The following is a 20,643-nucleotide window of genomic DNA, read 5'->3' as shown; positions in this document are numbered from 1 at the left end:
TAAGAGTTATCATGTAAAATAATATTGTACTTTTATAATAGGTTGGTAATAAAAAATATTTAGTATGCTTTTCATTAGGTTATGCTATTTAAGAGTAATCATGTAAAATAATATTGTACTTTTATAATAGGTTGGTAATAACAGCTCCAAAATCAAATAGAATTATGTATTATTTATCAGGCATACGAGGACTTAAGTCACAGGAATAGTAATTGAAACTCTGAAGACGAAAAAAGATAAGTACAACTACTCAATGAGTTAGGTATCTACTCTGTCTTTATTTCTTAGAATTGGTTGGTATGGTTGGTAAGTGCGATGCTTGAAAATAAAGCACTTATTTCAACCGAAACTATTAATACACACTCGTACATATAAACATGAAGATCAGGGTTGTCCAACCTTAGGGCACCCGAGGGCCGCAAGGGACCAATTTTCTGTTTTAATATCTTCATTGAAGATATTAAAACAGAAAATTGGTCTACCTTCATTGAAGATATTAAAACAGAGAATTGCTAAATACCTATTTCCAGCCTGATGTGATAGTTATACAGGTACATTTTACACTTAAAGCTAAGGAGGTTGCTTAACACATTACTCCGTTACAGAAGGCTCTGTAGTAGGGAACAAAGAATGGGTGAACCTGTAACAGAATACAAGAATTATTTAAATTTCAGGGGGAATAGCTTATTTATTTGACTTTGAACTTCGGTTATTAGAAAGTAATTTATACTAATTTTCATCCAATAGAAACAGATACCCTAAATGTCTCATGGCACAACAAACGTGTGTAAATGACAAGAATAAAATGCATATGAATCACTTGAATAGTCAGGACTTGAGTATTCAGTACAGACTTTGATACGAATCCTCCTCCTCTTCATTTAAAACAAACATAACAATACAATATATGCACATTAATGCCCCTTTAACCTAATGCATTGATTATATTCATCTTAAATGAAATCACACTGAAACCTCAAAACTAACTTTACACCCTCCACACCGACACAGCTACCACTAGAGAAATTCAATTTACTTTTCATTATCATGAGAGCACTCGAAACTGCCTCTACCACCCTGTTCGTAATATTCCTAACCATTATCAAAACCCTCTTTTCGTATTTTGATTTTAATTTTATAAAAACAGCATTTTAAATGCTGAGAAAAGAAAACACCGAACACAAGTGAAGAAAATACTCCCCCTGTCTCTTCCCAATGCCAATCATTATGCAATGCCCCGATATGCTGAGAAAAGAAAACACCGAACACAAGTGAAGAAAATACTCCCCCTGTCTCTTCCCAATGCCAATCATTATGCAATGCCCCGATCTCTATCCTCAGTAGTCTACTTTGCGTTTTATTCCGAGCCAAATTTTTCAATCTAATAATACTCGAATTTATTAAAATTAAAAAGAGGCGAACCGTGAATAAAATGATACCTACCATCATCCTACCTGATAGCCTGATACCTACCCTCACCATCAAGGTTAATTAGGTATAATATGAAATGGGAAAATTAGCCAAATGTTAGAATTGGGCACACACCTTGTCATATACAACGCTAACAGAGATCTAGGCCAGTTATAGCTATCTATCAAACGAACAAGGTACCAAAAGTATAAATAATGACGTCTGAATTTATTTAACTTGACAGGGAATTTGAATTTGCTTGTGTATCGATCTTACTTTGGTTCAGGGTCTTGGTTTCAACCCCCGCACTAGCAGCAGGGTTCGCTTCTGTTTTGACCCAGGGATCTTGTTTGATATCCTTCAACCGGATTCGAAACTTGATAGGAGAAAATATTTTAGACAGCAATGTTTTACATTCAGCTGACACATTAGGTTCTGTCGGAAACACCACTTTCGTTTGGACCTGCTTTAGAAGTTGAATATAATTCGTATCATCAAATGGTAATCTTCCGAACGCCATAGCATACAGCACAACACCCATGGACCAAACATCACTGTAATGAGGGGTATATGGAACTCCTTTGAGAATTTCAGGTGAGGCATAGGCATAGCTGCCACAGAAAGTGTCACTCAAAGGACTCTGATGCCCACTCTTACATTTCATGTGGCCACGAGCAAAACCAAAATCAGAGAGCTTGATATTATATTCACCATCAATGAGAAGATTTTCACATTTGATATCTCGATGTACTACTCCTCTTTCATGACAGTAATCTATCGCATCGACAAGTTGGCGAAACCATTTCTTGGTCCTAGGTTCATCAATGTATCCTTCTCTCTGAATGAAGTCCAAAAGACTTCCTTTCTCTGCATATTCCATGATTATGTACACGCGATGTGTGGTTTCAATGGCCTGAAGAAATCGTATCAGATTAGGATGTCGTAAACCTTTGACAACATCAATTTCCCGTGGAAGAAACTTCTTCAAATAATCCGGTGGCGCTTCTACCTTGGAGACAACTTTGACGGCAACGTCACATCCATGCCGAGTTGATGTTGCTAGCTTCACTGTGGCATAAGATCCAATACCAATCACTTTACCTAAAACGTATCCATGGTTTTCCATTACCGTTGATTTCTTTTTCACGTCCCTTTTGTTAGCGGCAATGAGTGTTGATCTGGATGAAGCATCTAGATCTAGTTTATTACTACTTGACTTTGGTCTTTTGTTTTCCTTGGAGCTCTGTGCAATGGTGTCCGTTTTGATGTTTTCCGATTGAGGTCTCTCATGCTGTTTAAGAGTCATATTTTCACTCCTTCCACCTCACTTTGACCTGTGTTATGATGGAAACTGAATCCGTCTTTTAAAATTTATTTTCTGATTTCAAAGATTTTATTGTGTATTTTACTTGTGTATACCTTTACTTGAGATAATTTTAATGTGAGCATAGAATGTATTTTCAAGTTCCTTGCCTTTTCTTTGGCCAGTATGGTGAAAAAAAAGAACTAACCTATATCAACACAGGCTTAGAAAAGAAAATAGAAAAGTGATCAAATCTGAGTTTGTTTTTATTTTTTATCTAGAATATCTATATGAACAGAAAGTGGCAGCAAGATTTAATTTACGAACAGTCCTCCTCACTAGGTACAAGTAACTACTGCTCAAAGCACTGGAAACAGCTCCATGTGATCAAACCCTGAGGTGCTGTTGAATTATGTACACTTAATAAGAGAGTTATACTTTAATAAATTAATTAATAAAGACTATAAGCTGAACAAATGTAATCTTTTGAATAAGGGACGCATAAAAACATGGTGAAAACTAATTTTGCCTGGGGCTTTTTTTCTGGGAAAGCTCTTGCTTTAGATTAAGTTTGAACCTGGTGTTATTACAAGAGAATAAAGGAAAACCGGGTGCTTGTGTTTACCGAACTGTTTCTTTCATATTTCAAAATACTCGGGCTGAATGCCTGATAGGACCCCAATAGTCTTCCATATGTTTAAGAAATGGAATAAGGAAACTCATGAAGTTTCTTGACTGAATAATGAAACAGGTTTTTTTTATATTCAAACAGGCCAAGTGTTCCGAAAGGATTTCGCCATATTTGACAATAGTTTTGTGGACAATACATCAGTGGCCGTCAATTTATTGTCAATAACCCGAAAGGATTTCGCCATATTTGACAATAGTTTTGTGGACAATACATCAGTGGCCGTCAATTTATTGTCAATAACCCTCGGGAAAGGATTTCGCCATATTTGACAATAGTTTTGTGGACAATACATCAGTGGCCGTCAATTTATTGTCAATAACCCTCGGTCGGAAAAAATTACCCAGTACAAAAGGTACCATGAGATTATTTCTAACCTCTAACGTAAAATCGACAAATTCTTAGTGGTTCCATGTTTTAGACATCTACATCATTTTAACAAAGTTCCATGAAAATTAGACAGATGGAATCATTTTCTCACCTAAACTCCAAGATCCAGCACTAGAAATGATTATGTTATTAGCCGAGTAAAATATACCTTATTATGTTACATAAATGATAGGAAACACGAGGGTACAATGGGGTATGGGGTAGAAACTTTACGCCCGCCCCTTATTTGCAACCAATATTCAGAAGGGACGTCCCTCTTTTCTATACTATCATCCCTTAAAGCATTTAACTGTTTACTGTGTTTTGATTTTGTTGTTATACGCTTTGCCTTATCTAGAAAGTGGTTTAAATTTTATCTCTGCTGTTTTTGTACCCATTTCTCTCTACTCCTTTTTTATCGCCGGAGTTGGTATTAGCTGATATTATTAGTTCTTTTATAAAGTGATTTTACCTGGGAGGATTTTCAACTTTTGTTTATCTCATTTGTCCCGACATTATGAACGTTCTGTAAAGTTTTTTGTGTGTTTTAAGTGTTTAATTGTCTCTACTCGATTTTTTTTTTTTTTTAGTAACTTCTATAGGCAAACCTACCAGTTTTTCTCAAAATTAAAAGGAAAATATAAAGAAATAAATATAATTATTAAACAGTATTAATATTAAATCCACACTTTCCTCAGTTATTAACAATTAGACCAAGTGCAATATAAAGTTCTAACCAAAGATGTCACGAATAGTGCAAATGATCTGAAATATTCGCAATCAAATCAAGAAAGCCCAACAAACAATCACTTGTACAATGATAGAGTCACTCTCAAGCAAATCTTTTGATAGCATAAAATACGCTCAATTGTTATTTGCTCATCGACATCAAAAGTCTACGGACAACATGGACATGTTAAACAAATATCACAACGATAACAACTACGATGTGAGAACTCATCTGAAAGATGGAGAGGATAATGAGGAAGATGATGAAGATGGAAGCAAATGTTCAGAGCAGCCTCCTGACTCGAGACTACGATTCTATGCAGACTCTGTCAATAGATCACCAAAGTTTTACGACGACTCTAGTTACCAAGAAAGCAAAAAGTCAGCCCCCTCTTCTTTGTTTACCATTGACTTCTAAAATAACTATCGTGAGAGGAAATAACGGCTTTGTTCCGTCCCTACATTGGGTCCCCTAATGTCCCTAAGTAAAAAAAAAAAAACAATATTGTAGAAAATATTGTAAAATATGGTAAATTTCAGAGAGCCACACCGTTAAGAAAAAAGAAGAAGAAAAGGGAAAATCTGAGGAGATCAGAAAAAAGCTCTTGTTATTCATTGCTGTCCCATTTGCTTAATTTAAAAAGAAGAAATAATAACATATAATAATAGCTCATCCCTAAAGAGACTTTAGCTAACAAACATCTATCTACGTATCTACCCATTAGAAAGATCAGTTTTATATCTCGGGATACCGTCTTGGTTTAGTTTCCAATTTAACTTGAGATCTGCATTTGTAAGATCTTGAAATCTCTATGCTTACTGGAGCTTGGCCTGGCGCACTGCCATGTGCTCAGATTATTTGTTGTATGTTTAGGTCAAATTTTGTAACTTTTGAGCCACTTTTACCCGGCCGATCGACTTTATCAACTAGTCCAAGAGTCCTATACTTGAAAAAAAAAAGATGGATTTTCAATGTTTTAAAAATAAAGTACAAAGTAGATAGTACTTTGAAATACAAATAATAAGACATACAATAGTTAGCATCATGGGATTTATTAGGAAATTTAGGTTATTTAGCTGTTCTTCTTTTATTTATTTTAATTAAGGTGTATTTTGTGCCAATTTAAGCTATTCAGCTGAAACAAAGTAAGATATTTGTGTGTGTATGTATGTAGATTGTGGGTACCTACTATGAAGTATGAACTTGGAAATTTGCTTCTTGCTATAATTTCATATTTTTACGGTGATTACAATATTAGAACGGGGGTACTCTGATAGATGATGAGTAGATGGCAGACAGCAGAACCAACAAATCCTTCTGTGTCCGAGTAGGCTAGAACAGTAATTCTCAACCCTAAAGTCTTCGTTTTAGATCCCCCCCCCTCCTTCGCGCGCCCGCTGCCGAAGAAGTACGGCATAATTATGTAGGTACAAGTACCTTATACCAAGACAAAAATGCCTTCGGGTGCTAGGAAACAGTTAGTGCCCATGTTAATACTAAGCTTCAGAGCGTACAAGAGTTAATATTGAACAAAGCCGACCACGTTAAAAAGTAGTTTAACGCCAGGCTGACCATACAAAACATGTTCTACATTCTACAATAATATGTTTTGTCACCTATAATCGTGCAACACATTTTTCCATACAACAAAATGCCGAAATGGAATAAAAGAGATGAAAAAGGGACCCGAAAGAACTATATCTAGGTACTCGTAATGTCACACAAACCACCCAAAACGAAGTTTGAAAAAGTTAGCCAAGGTGAATAGATGTTTGGGAACAAGATGCAATCAAGGAGAAAAACTCAACAGCGCTTCTCTAATAACCTACAACGTTGCAAAAGGGATTAAGTAAGTGTTTAATGTGCAAACCTTTCCCTCAATGGTTTCTATAGTGTAGCTTTTTATGCATGGCCAGCCTTTACAACCCTTTTGCTCCTTCAAGCGATATTCTCAACACTTGGATAAAATGTAAAACATATCGCTAAATATACACCCTGCAATGTTCTTGCTAAAATGGACACATTGGTGATCTCCTTCGACAAACTAAAAATTAAAATAAAGCTAAGAAGAAAGAGATTATGTTATTATCTTCTTTCAATAATAATTTTATTACCTATACCCACCTCAATTTAACAAACTGCTGCACAATAGACAACTTTCGACATCGAAATTCTAAAAGCTCTAGAATAAACCCGAAACAATTCTGAGTTTATGTTGTCTAAGTCTAGATGTCTCGGTATGGATAAGTCGTTTTCTACAATTTTCGTTTATTAACGAAAATAATTCCCATCAGATTATATTACCATTGATTCCATACTAGCCCCATCATCTCGGGCCTCTACAGTGAATTCCACTATGTCACCTATTAGTCATGCATCAGCGTTACTCAGACATCCTCTACAGTTAGGACTTGCAGCTGCTGCCGCGGCCTCCAGTTTTTCGTCAGCAACCAATTCCGCTGACTTTCTAGGTGAGTGATCATGACTGTTTTATTTTAAGTAGGTGTTATTTCTTTTATTAGTCTGTTGGTGATGCCTCCAGTTTTTCGTCAGCAACCAATTCCGCTGACTTTCTAGGTGAGTGATCATGACTGTTTTATTTTAAGTAGGTGTTATTTCTTTTCTTAGTCTGTTGGTGATGGAGAATGGTCAGCATTTAGAAAACTTACAATTTTTTAAACATCAATGATGATATATTATACCTAATATTTATTCATTGGATCATTGGTCAATCGTTATTTAGTAAAAGTAGTGCTTTATTAAGAGTTGGTGATGGAGAATGGTCAGCATTTAGAAAACTTACATTTTGAAAGGCTAATTTTTTAAACATCAATGATGATAAATTATACCTAATATTTATTCATTGGTCAATCGTTATTTAGTAAAAGTAGTGCTTTATTTAGACTGTCAGCTTAGAACAAGTTGTTCCATTATACCAACATTTAGTTACTCGTACAAATAATAAGACATACAATAGTTAGCATCATGGGATTTATTAGGAAATTTAGGTTATTTAGCTGTTCTTCTTTTATTTATTTTAATTAAGGTGTATTTTGTGCCAATTTAAGCTATTCAGCTGAAACAAAGTAAGATATTTGTGTGTGTATGTATGTAGATTGTGGGTACCTACTATGAAGTATGAACTTGGAAATTTGCTTCTTGCTATAATTTCATATTTTTACGGTGATTACAATATTAGAACGGGGGTACTCTGATAGATGATGAGTAGATGGCAGACAGCAGAACCAACAAATCCTTCTGTGTCCGAGTAGGCTAGAACAGTAATTCTCAACCCTAAAGTCTTCGTTTTAGATCCCCCCCCCCTCCTTCGCGCGCCCGCTGCCAAAGAAGTACGGCATAATTATGTAGGTACAAGTACCTTATACCAAGACAAAAATGCCTTCGGGTGCTAGGAAACAGTTAGTGCCCATGTTAATACTAAGCTTCAGAGCGTACAAGAGTTAATATTGAACAAAGCCGACCACGTTAAAAAGTAGTTTAACGCCAGGCTGACCATACAAAACATGTTCTACATTCTACAATAATATGTTTTGTCACCTATAATCGTGCAACACATTTTTCCATACAACAAAATGCCGAAATGGAATAAAAGAGATGAAAAAGGGACCCGAAAGAACTATATCTAGGTACTCGTAATGTCACACAAACCACCCAAAACGAAGTTTGAAAAAGTTAGCCAAGGTGAATAGATGTTTGGGAACAAGATGCAATCAAGGAGAAAAACTCAACAGCGCTTCTCTAATAACCTACAACGTTGCAAAAGGGATTAAGTAAGTGTTTAATGTGCAAACCTTTCCCTCAATGGGTTTCTATAGTGTAGCTTTTTATGCATGGCCAGCCTTTACAACCCTTTTGCTCCTTCAAGCGATATTCTCAACACTTGGATAAAATGTAAAACATATCGCTAAATATACACCCTGCAATGTTCTTGCTAAAATGGACACATTGGTGATCTCCTTCGACAAACTAAAAATTAAAATAAAGCTAAGAAGAAAGAGATTATGTTATTATCTTCTTTCAATAATAATTTTATTACCTATACCCACCTCAATTTAACAAACTGCTGCACAATAGACAACTTTCGACATCGAAATTCTAAAAGCTCTAGAATAAACCCGAAACAATTCTGAGTTTATGTTGTCTAAGTCTAGATGTCTCGGTATGGATAAGTCGATTTCTACAATTTTCTTTTATTAACGAAAATAATTCCCATCAGATTATATTATTGGATCTCTAAGCTCACAGCAATAATTTGTCTAGCTTTAGAACTTCAGTCAGAAAATATTGCTATTAAATTTAACATGAGCTATTAAAATAAAATTACTTAATTACCTTTCAAATTTAATTTTTCATTAAGAACCTAAAATGTACGTTTAAATAAATACACATGGAAATTTTCAAAGGTAAATAAAAAGTCAGACAGAAGAGCAAGAGCATCTTGGGTTGCTGGAAATTAAGGTAGGTACACAAGGTACAAGCTGAAAAGATTTCAAATATTTACATTTTCGTAATTCCTACATGGGCTAGTGAGAAACATTTTTCAATTCTGACAAGGGATTTTGGTGTTAAGACATTTTTACTAACGCTTGACATAACTTTTGCATTTTTAAATGTATTTTTTTTTTTTTTTTTTTTTTTTTTATTTTTTTTTTTTTGTTGTGGGACGCACTTTTTCTAATGACGACTTTCAAAAGTACTATCTACTTTGTACTTTATTTTTAAAACATTGAAAATCCATCTTTTTTTTTTCAAGTATAGGACTCTTTGGACTAGTTGATAAAGTCGATCGGCCGGGTAAAAGTGGCTCAAAAGTTACAAAATTTGACCTAAACATACAAACAAATAATCTGAGCACATGGCAGTGCGCCAGGCCAAGCTCCAGTAAGCATAGAGATTTCAAGATCTTACAAATGCAGATCTCAAAGTTAAATTGGAAACTAAAACCAAGACGGTATCCCGAGATATAAAACTGATCTTTCTAATGGGTAGATACGTAGATAGATGTTTGTTAGCTAAAGTTCTCTTTAGGGATGAGCTAATTATTATATGTTATTATTCTTCTTTTAAATTAAGCAAATGGACAGCAATGAATAACAAAGGCTTTTTTCTGATCTTCCCTCAGATTTTCCCTTTTCTTCTTCTTTTTTCTCCTCTTAAATTCTTAGAGTGAGCTTTTAATGTAAAGTTTGCTCAAGTGTGGCTTTTTTCACCCGTAATTTTTAAAACCTTTAGTTAAATGCTTTTTTTTTTTAAAAAAAAAAGCTCCACGCATTAGACAAAATATTACAAGAGACAGTTATCTGCTAATTTCTACATTGCTGGGAAAAATACGTTTCCAACCTGTAGTTATCTAAAGATGAAAAAGAGTAGATTTTTTTAGAACATTATTTTTAGATCTTGTGAAAAAAAAAAAAAAAAAAAAAAATCTGGTTGTGAACATCACAGCGACTTTCCTTATCCTATGTGAATGATGCTTATTTGAGTGTTTTTTTACCCTAACTTTTAGAATATCTCTAACCGTTTTGTCGCTATAGCTGAAAACCGCGAAAGGTCGAATAACTGAAAAAAAAGAGCGGGTCATAATACCGCCAAGCGCAGCACCTATTTTCACCAAACGTTTTGTGTTGCATCCTTGTCACATTTTTGAACTACATACCAAATTTCAAGTCTCTAGCTTATACCGTTCCCGAGATATTGTTAAATTACACCGAAAACCGCCAAAAAGCGGTAAAATGCCGCCAACTGTTGCACCGGTCTTAACCAAAAGTTTCGTGTCGCATCCTTGTCACATTTGACAGCTGCATACCAAATTTCAAGTTTAGCTCTTACCGTTCTCGAGATATTTTGTTTACAGACAGACAGACAGACACACACACGGACCAATGGCTGAAACTTTGGATTTAGGTTCTAGGGACCCCAAAACGTGTTTTGGCACTAAAATCTGACCATCGAAAATTTGACCCGATTACATTACTTTCCTTCCTATAGGATAAGGAAGGTAATAAAAAATAGATGCAAATTTTCAACCTCAATAGGAATCGAACCCGGTTTCTTGCATACAAGCGAGAGCAATGATCACTATGCCATGGGAGCTGCAGTTTCATTTAGGGCATTAAATTTATCAAAGACATTGGGAAGCGTTTCATGAACTACGTTTCCAACCTGTAGTTATCTAAAGATGAAAAAGAGTAGATTTTTTTAGAACATTATTTTTTAGATCTTGTGAAAAAAAAAAAAAAATAGATGCAAATTTTCAACCTCACCAGGAATCGAACCGGGTTTCTAGGAGCTGCAGTTTCATTTAGGGCATTAAATTTATCAAAGACATTGGGAAGCGTTTCATGAACTCTATACCGAGACAGAACGGCCGCTGAATTCCTCACTCAATGGATATCGCTCGCTATTTAGCGGGGGAATTCGGTAGCGGCCATAGGAACCCTAATAGGTTCTTCAAATGTAGAAGAGATTTTTTGTCATCAAAAATAGAATAGAATATACCTTGTTTATCCTGCTCGAATGAGACTGAAAAGTCCCTTTACCCCCGCAGTCTAAACAAGGTCTCGTGTCTCGTGGGTTTAACATTGTACAATGCGTAATTATTACCTACAATAGACCTTGCTTAATTATATATATAAAAAAAAAATCTAGTTAAAACTCTTACTCTTGGGTGAGCTCTCAAAAGGTTTATATCCCCCTCCCCTTTCCCCTAGAAACCTTCAATAAAATCATCAGTACAACCATAGTACTCTGACACCGTGTAGATAGTTAAATGATAACTATTTTCAGTTCTTGATATACACATGTAGGGCGAAATATTGGGAAGTAGAAATGCACCACTGTCAAATACTCGGGGACAAAGCTGCACCTTCGACTGAAGAAGAAGGAATGAATTTTAATTGTGTTAAGCATAAATGCTTGTCACAAATGTCGTTCCCCGCCACATGTAGGGCGAAATATTGGGAAGTAGAAATGCACCACTGTCAAATACTCGGGGACAAAGCTGCACCTTCGACTGAAGAAGAAGGAAGGAATTTTAATTGTGTTAAGCATAAATGCTTGTCACAAATGTCGTTCCCCGCTTAATGCACTACGCTAAATTTTTTGACTTGACTCGGACTCGAACCACCAACCTCCAGATCCGAAGTCCACCACGCTATCCACTGCACCACTGAGGTTGGTCTGCACCTTCGACTGTCTGACAGACCTAGGTCGTTAGATCGCCGCGCCGGAACGTTTAGGGCGAAAAAAAACCACCACCCTCCAGATCCGAAGTCCACCACGCTATCCACTGCACCACTGAGGTTGGTCTGCACCTTCGACTGTCTGACAGACCTAGGTTGTTAGATCGCCGCGCCGGAACGTTTAGGACGAAAAGAACCTTCCGACTTTGGTCTTTAGACCGTCCCTCCGAGAGACTAGAAGTTGGAAGCTTTTTCCGCCACACACGTTGTGGGGAAATGGAGTGGATGACAGAGTGGTGTGGAAGCGTATTTGAGAGTATGTATTTCCCCACAGTTAGGCGTAAAATAGTGAAATAAAAAACCGTAACTGAACGTACATAGTTGTAACAATATATTAGGTGTAGAACGATGATAATTCACAGGAAAAATATGCCCAAAATAATAGTAAGTCTCCAAAAAGGGGTTCCGAATAAATTGAAAATGACCGAGAGAAAAAAATCTGAACTCCTGAATGTCTGTCCGAAAATTTTTTAGACTGAGCTATTATAAAATTCTAGACAGTCCAGAGACTGGCCGATAAAAATATCACAAACTCGCGAGAATTCGCGACACACATTCCGACGGGGGTGGACAAGCGGTTTCTGACGCCGTCAGAGAAGGACATTTTGACGGGCGGACGGCCCAGAGATCCTAATGAACCAAGCGTAAGCGCAACTGAAGATTCTGACAGTGAAACGCTGATCAGTAGTTGCGGTTCCTGGGACAGTTTCGAATCTGTTATAACCGACGAGACCCCTTCTCACTCCTTGTCAAGCAGATCTAGAGAAGACTTCTTGTGTAAATGCTGCACTCGAGAAATCGAGCCTTCTAGGGATTCGTTAACTGAAGCTATATGTAGCGTTCTTCCGGACGGGTGCAAGGCCATACCAGCGGAATGTGAAGTGATACTTGGGGAACAAGATAAGCTGACGCTCAGATGCCACGTCAAAGGCCGAAAAGAAGACGTACAACCGGAAGAATGTCTAAGAATGAGTGCTGCACCAGACAAATGTGTCGTCTGCTGCAAAGAATTGAGTATTTCGGAAGAGAGTGCAAAAATGGATGCTCCACAAAACAAATGTCTCATGTGTTGCAAAGATAAACGAGTAAGTGTTCAAGAAGATTGTGCAACAAATGCCGAAAAGGCATTCAAGGACGTTTCCCCTTGTAACGAAAAAGCCGTCGAAAGCTTAAAGCCAAGCCCCACCGTGGCTGAACTGTGTGCCATATTCTGCGACATGGCCAAAAGTGTGGCTCAGAAAGATCGTGTCCCAGAAATTTGTCCTCGAAAAGATCGCCCGAAAAGTAAAGACGCGTCTGTAGAGTGTAGAGAAAGTAAAAACTTGACCAACTAATTACAATATAAATTAAGCAAAAATGTTCTTTTTTATTATAAACTGTAAGTAATATCAGTCTACTTTTTTATGTTTTCTAATATTGAAGAAAAAAGTTTTTTTAAGATTTTTTTTTTTATACAGGGTGAGATCAAAAGAAAGCACGAAAAGAGGCAAGTGCCAAACTCGATCTCATTTCTGATTTTCATGTGCATTTTAGTACCACACAGTATACATATAAATATATTTATTATTTTTTATCAGTGCAATAATTATTATCTACTGGTTGTAAGGTAGAAGATACCTCTAAAAACAGAGAACAGAGTCTTCATGCCTGATGCTATCTTCAACGGGAAAAATTACCCTGGAACCTTCTTGCCCTTCTAACATGTGATATTTTGTTTCTATTTGCACATGTAGCAAGCTGCAGATCTAGGAAACATATTTAAGACCCATCTAATAAATATAATCGTAGAGAAAGTGAAGTTCTTGAGGAAAAGGGATATCTTAAAAAAAAAAAAAAATAGATAATGATGAAAAAATAGCAAAATTACTGTCACTCGAACTTTTTTTTCTTGAGCTCTTCCGCTCTCTTTTTTACTTTTTCTGTTATAACTCCTGATAGAAAAAGGCAAAATATTAAAAAGGTGAAAAAAACTGATAATTAAAATTTAATAATAATATAAAAACTTTGTATTTGTATCAAATTTCAGCAAGGATCAAACAAGAATTGTCCTTTGCTTGAACGAGCATAAAATTTTCCGGTACAAAGATCTCAAGCTTTAATAATACCAATTTATGTCACATCAAACACAAGATATTTGAGTTTTCCACACTAGTAAGGTAGTTTAAAACATAGCTGGCTTCATTATTACAAACTTCTGAAAATGTTATCAATAAAAATCTTCAGTGAACAAAGCATGAAAAAGTTGAAAGAGGGAGGTATTAGGAAGAACAATAATAAATTAAGTGCATGTCACACATGATTGAAGAAACGCACGCACATTTAAGGGGTGTGAAATTGACATGCCAATTGACTTATCAAATAAAAACAAAGTTCACATGAAGGTGACATTTAAAGAGAAAGTAGAAAGCCAAAGCCTGCTCCGTGATTAGGTATGGCTTACCGATTTTCAATTTTTTCGGGATCCCGGGATCGGAAGAAGATAAAGTTACCATCTTTATTTTAATTGCAAACTGTACAATATCCACTCTAGCAAAATTGATCAACGATGTCAATAAAATAATAATAATGGATTCAATGCACAATGTTCAGCTAACAAATGATGTGAAAAAATTGTATTGCGTAAAGTGATAGTGGTACATCCACTAATAGATACCTAACATGGAAATAATAATGATAACAAAATGAAAAATCTATTCAACTAGGTACCAAACCATTTTGAAAGTTCTCTTTCATAAAACTACACTGCGCCAATCAATTAGAGGAACGCTCCTTTTTTTTTCTCAAGCTGCTTTTCTTTCGGTTCAGTTAATTTTTTTCGGTAAAACCATTATTAATGTTCTTTGCTGTAAAGTTTAAAACTTATTCCACAAGACCGTATACCTACTTACTTACCCTTTTTTTTTTTTTTTTTTTTTTAGTTTTTCTCAAGCTGCTTTTCTTTCGGTTCGGTTAATTTTTTTCGGTAAAACAATTATTAATGTTCTTTGCTGTAAAACTTACTCCACAAGACCGTATACCTACTTACCCTGTGAGTAAAAAAGGAAAAATGAAAAACAAGGGTAGGGCAATAGGGCAAAAAACGGACGATTTTTAAAAAGTTCCGGCTAGGGTCCAGAATTTTTTTCTAATTTTTACCAGTAGCTGTAAAGTTTAAAACTTATTCCACAAGACCGTATACCTACTTACCCTGTGAGTAAAAAAATAAAAATGAAAAACAAGGATAGGGCAATAGGGCAAAAAACGGACGATTTTTAAAAACTTCCGGCTAGGGTCCAGAATTTTTTCTAATTCTTACCAGTAGTAATGTTCTGTGTTCTTTTTTAAAGCACCTGGTTCAAAAATGGTGTAAAATATGTAAAAATATTGAGAAAAAAAAGGTAACGTAAACATTTATCGTGTTCTTTTCTAAAGCACCTGGTTCAAAAATGGTGTAAAAATATTGAGGAGAAAAAAAGTTACGTTAACATTTATCTCCAAAAACATGTTTTCAGCATAAAACTGATCCTTATTTTTGATTTTTCTTTTTTTACTCACAGGGTAAGTAGGTATGCGGTCTTGTGGAATAAGTTTTAAACTTTACAGCAAAGAATACTAATAATAATGGTTTTACCGAAAAAAATTGAACACTGAACAGCAGTTTGAGAAAAACCAAAAAATAGGAGCGTTCCTCTCATTGCTTGGCGCAGTGTATATCAGAGCGGGATTACATTGGGAATAATAATGGTTTTACCGAAAAAAATTGAACACTGAACAGCAGTTTGAGAAAAACCAAAAAATAGGAGCGTTCCTCTAATTGCTTGGCGCAGTGTATATCAGAGCGGGTTTACATTGGGTGACATTATGTATTTTAGTGACTTAGACCTTATTTTTGATTTTTCTTTTTTTACTCACAGGGTAAGTAGGTATGCGGTCTTGTGGAATAAGTTTTAAACTTTACAGCAAAGAATATTAATAATGGTTTTACCGAAAAAAATTTAACACGGAACAGCAGTTTGAGAAAAACCAAAAAATAGGAGCGTTCCCCTAATTGCTTGGCGCAGTGTAGTTTAAAACTCGATTGGGATACCAAAAATAAATAAGGAATTTCAATGGTTCGCTCCAACCTTTGTTCACCAATAAACGACCATTTAAATTAAATAACCTTAAATAAAATAAAAACCACTTCCCTTCTTCTTACTTATCAAAAGGAAACTGTCCTCTTTGTATCCTTTGACGTATATGAATAAAATACTATCCCTTGCCTATAAATAATTAAAAAGAGCATCTAAGTAGAATAGAAATATGCATTTCAATAATTCTAAGTGGAAACTTTAAAACTAGAAATTTACTGGATCCTATTCCTACCAAAAAACCTTCTTGCACTTTACTGTACTTTACCCAGATATTTACATATCTGTTTTTATCACCTTATCGAAATCTACTTTTGGGACTTTTTATTCTGTGGTGAGTTAAGGTTCAAATCCTTCCAAGGTTCCAATTAGTAAAAATTGAATTGTTTATGAAAATCCACTACTTGTAAGATCAAAGTTGTTCCCATCAAAAGTGTGAACTCAAGTAATACTTTATATTCAATTTCTCTTGATTGAAAAATAATATGAAATAGGTAATGATTATTATGTAATGGATAAAAAAAAACGCTGTTGATTTTTTCTTATAGATTAAATAATCTAACAGTTTTCTTTATTTCTTCGTAATTGGCGCAAAGACGGACTTATAGTCAATAATAGCCGTGCAAAGCTGCTTGCGCATGCGCCATTGGGCCGTAGCTATTACTCGCTATCGAATTACGTCTATTAGTCCTATTACTATTTTTTTCTCTCCTATTCATTCGGTTTTTTTCTTACCTTTATTATACCCTAAAAATTTCGTTTCTTCTTTAAAATATTTAAATAATCGTGCGGAAGTGTATATTTCTTGAAAAACTCAAACCTGTTTATATTGTACTGAAAAATTCTTTTCTTACTTTTTAAAATGTGCATACACTTTAATAAAAACAAATAAAAATAAAATAAAATGTACATTCGAGCTGTATAAATGAGGATACTCTTTCCTATTTAAAGATCATAAACAGTTAAATAGAAACTGTTACTATAATGGATTTTCTATGAAAGACTATCTCAGCTGTTTTATCTAATGTCCGCGAAAAGTCATTTTCGGCGTTTTTCAGCCTCCTTATTTTTCGCGAAAGACGGTTTTGGGTCATTTTATCTATATAATTTCATCAAAAAAGAGTTTTTCAGCCTTTTCATTTTACGCAAATTATGGTTTTGGGCCATTTTATCTAGATATAATTTCCTCGAAAAAAAGTGTTTTTCCCGGGCCATTTTCTTCAAAGATGATGCGTAGAAATACACACTCCCCGCATTCAGTGTTGACAATACATTCCTTTAAAAAATCTTTTAATATTAAACTTTATATTGTAATAAAAAATGGTGTAAAAATATTGAGGAGAAAAAAAGTTACGTTAACATTTATCTCCAAAAACATGCATTTTCAGCATAAAACTGATCCTTCCTTGTTTTTGATTTTTCTTTTTTTACTCACAGGGTAAGTAGGTATTGTGAAATAAGTTTTAAACTTTACAGCAAAGAATATTAATAATGGTTTTACCGAAAAAAAATAGAACACGGAACAGCAGTTTGAGAAAAACCGAAAAATAGGAGCGTTCCCCTAATTGCTTGGCGCAGTGTAGTTTAAAACTCGATTGGGATACCAAATAAATAAGGAATTTCAATGGTTCGCTCCAACCTTTGTTCACCAATAAACGACCATTTAAATAAATAATAAATAACCTTAAATAAAATAAAAACCACTTCCCTTCTTCTTACTTATCAAAAGGAAACTGTCCTTCTTTTATCCTTTGACGTATATGAATAAAATACTATCCCTTGCCTATAAATAATTAAAACGAGCATATAAGTAGAATATAAATATGCATTTCAATAATTCTAAGTGGAAACTTTAAAACTAGAAATTTAGTGGATCCTATTCCTACCAAAAAACCTTCTTGCACTTTACTGTACTTTACCCAGATATTTATCTGTTTTTATCACCTTATCGAAATCTACTTTCCGGACTTTCTATTCTGTGGTGAGTTAAGGTTCAAATCCTTCCAAGGTTCCAATTAGTAAAAATTGAATTGTTTATGAAAATCCACTACTTGTAAGATCAAAGTTGTTCCCATCAAAAGTGTGAACTCAAGTAATACTTTATATTCAATTTCTCTTGATTGAAAAATAACATGAAATAGGTAATAATTATTATGTAATGGATAAAAAAAAAAAACGCTGTTGATTTCTTCTTATAAATTAAATAATCTAACAGTTTTCTTTATTTCTTCGTAATTGGCGCAAAGACGGACTTATAGTCAATAATAGCCGTGCAAAGCTGCTTGCGCATGCGCCATTGGGCCGTAGCTATTACTCGCTATTGAATTACGTCTATTAGTCCTATTACTATTTTTTTCTCTCCTATTCATTCGGTTTTTTCTTACCTTTATTATACCCTAAAAATTTCGTTTCTTCTTTAAAATATTAATTTATTTGAATAATCGTGCGGAAGTGTATATTTCTTGAAGAACTCAAACCTGTTTATATTCTATTGAAAAATTCTTTTCTTACTTTTTAAAATGTGCATACACTTTAATAAATACAAAATAAAATGTACACTGGAGCTGTATAAATGAGGATACTCTTTCCCATTCAAATAGTTAAATAGGCACTGTTACTATTATGGATTTTCTATGAAAGACTATCTCAGCTGTTTTATCTAATGTCCGTGAAAAGCCATTTTCGGCGTTTTTCAACCTTCTTATTTTACGCAAAAGACGGTTTGGATCATTTTATCTATATTATTTCATCAAAAAAGAGTTTTTCAGCCTTTTCATTTTACGCAAATTATCGTTTTGGGCCATTTTATCTAGATATAATTTCCTCACGGTTTTGGGTCATTTTATCTATATAATTTCATCAAAAAAGAGTTTTTCAGCCTTTTCATTTTACGCAAATTATGGTTTTGGGCCATTTTATCTAGATATAATTTCCTCGAAAAAAGTGTTTTTCCCGGGCCATTTTCTTCAAAGATGATGCGTAGAAATACACACTCCCCGCATTCAGTGTTGACAATACATTCCTTTAAAAAAATCTTTTAATATTAAACTTTATATTGTAATGTTTTACTAGTGTTATGTTTTATTTTCACCAATGTGAGCCAGGGTGTCGGGTTTTGGTGCTCCCCATTTTTAGCTGAATTTAGAGATGATTGAAAGTTTGGCAGAGAGAAATATTTATTTGTAACAAAATAAAGCAGCTGCCAGCCTGTGACTGTTTGAACATCACAGCCAAAACCATCATTCCAATGGAAATCTTCATCCTAGATAAATTATACTGTCGTGAGATTTTCAAAAGGAGAAGATATAAAACCCATTTATACAGTATGCCCATTAGCTGGTCGTCTTTGAGTCCAGGTTAAATAATCACTAGTGACCGGGGCCACAAATAGAGTTTAACTCTCGGATGAAGCAATCTGATTGGCTTATTTCAAATTTATTACCCAATGGAGGAGTTGTAATTGGGAAAATATTATTAATAAAAGGTCGATTCCTACGTAAAAAGTTGTGAAAAATCCAAATCGGAGGTCAAAAACTCCGAAAAAGTAACTTTAAAAGGTCGAAAAGAGTTAAATTAAAGCGAGTTTAATCATTGAGATTTCAACACCGCCCATAGATCACTTACTTTTTTCGGTAAGTGGTAAGTAAGAAATGTGCCTACTTGATTGGGATTATTGGAAGCGTTACATAAAAAAGGCCAATGAAACAACTGCTACATTAGACCTGCGTGGTCTGTGTAGCAACACACCCATTCTACGATAGTCACAGCATAAGATTTCCTCTTGTCCCCTTCAAAAATGGGGAACACGATTCCAACGCACCCTGTATTATGATTTCAGTAGTGATTTTTATATATTTTAGCTATTATTATCAATTATGTATTTATTTTATGTTTTTATTATTTAAAGTCATAATTTATTCACGTAGATTCCTTGTTACGGCGGATTTGTAGCGGTTTGAACATTAAAGGGTGAAAATCAACCCACTTTCGGGTTAAAGATAACCCATTAATGCCCGATCTTACCACAGAGTTTTCAGTTAATGCAGATTTCAAGAAATACTGGCCTGTCTAAATCGAATTGGTGACCTCAGAGGAAACCCTTGACACTATGTTAACTCTCAGTAGTAAGACTGGCCATAATGGGCTCAAGTTAATCCCATTAAAGGGTTAACTGGCCTGTCTAAATCGAATTGGTGACCTCAGAGGAAACCCTTGACACTATGTTAACTCTCAGTAGTAAGACTGGCCATAATGGGCTTAAGTTAATCCCATTAAAGGGTTAAATTTAACCCTTCGAGTTCCTCCCAATGTTCAAACCCGGTATGTTCAACTTTGATAAAAGACATTTTTTTTGTTTTATCGGCTAGCTTAATATACAGGGGTGTCCAGAGTACTATGGTAATTGGTAAGAAGTAGTTTTTTTTGATAACTGGTAAGGAGTATTTTTTGGATGGTCTTCATTTTGAACTCCAATCACGATAATTTTATGAATTATTTTCATTGAATTCGAACGGAAAGGTCGGAGAAGAAGGAGAAGAAGAAAAAAACTACCTTTTAGTTAAGTGAACTGTATTCCAAATCGGGGTTAAAAACCAAGTAGGTGAACCTTATTTACTGTAGAGACCGTGATGAGGAAGCTGGAACATTCGGGGCAAGGGCTACCAGGGCTTTCCATTGCGCTACCAGACTGTCTACGGCCTGTGAGAGTGGTTCACATGATTTTGTATGGTCAGAGAATATTATTCTCGAGTTCCTCCCAATGTTCAAACCCG

The 20,643-nt window shown here is 34.9% G+C and overlaps 1 protein-coding gene and 1 long non-coding RNA gene across 2 annotated transcripts; both read right to left on the bottom strand.

Moving 5' to 3' along the window:
* Window positions 1-1,617: 1,617 nt before the first annotated feature.
* Window positions 1,618-2,934, bottom strand: LOC103505930 (testis-specific serine/threonine-protein kinase 4-like). The gene has a single exon (XM_008470304.3). It carries the CDS (start codon window positions 2,714-2,716, stop codon window positions 1,643-1,645), a length of 1,074 nt encoding a protein of 357 aa, XP_008468526.1. The 5' UTR covers window positions 2,717-2,934; the 3' UTR covers window positions 1,618-1,642.
* Window positions 2,935-18,806: 15,872 nt separating this feature from the next.
* LOC113466052 lies at window positions 18,807-20,610 on the bottom strand. The gene is made up of 2 exons (XR_003390584.1): window positions 20,070-20,610; window positions 18,807-19,957 (listed from the first exon to the last, which is right to left on the bottom strand). It is a non-coding gene; the product is annotated as an uncharacterized LOC113466052 (long non-coding RNA).
* Between the last annotated feature and the right edge of the window lie 33 nt (window positions 20,611-20,643).

This window comes from Diaphorina citri, unplaced genomic scaffold (assembly GCF_000475195.1).
Source record: "Diaphorina citri unplaced genomic scaffold, Diaci psyllid genome assembly version 1.1 scaffold205, whole genome shotgun sequence".
Taxonomy (NCBI): Eukaryota; Metazoa; Arthropoda; class Insecta; order Hemiptera; family Psyllidae; genus Diaphorina; species Diaphorina citri.
The sequence above is the reverse complement of the archived record's forward strand: the minus strand, read 5'-3'. Positions and strand labels throughout refer to the sequence as shown.

Coding starts and splice junctions, on each gene's coding strand:
- LOC103505930 (XM_008470304.3), bottom strand. CDS start 2,716: ATGACTCTTAAACAGCATGAGAGACCTCAATCGGAAAACATCAAAACG.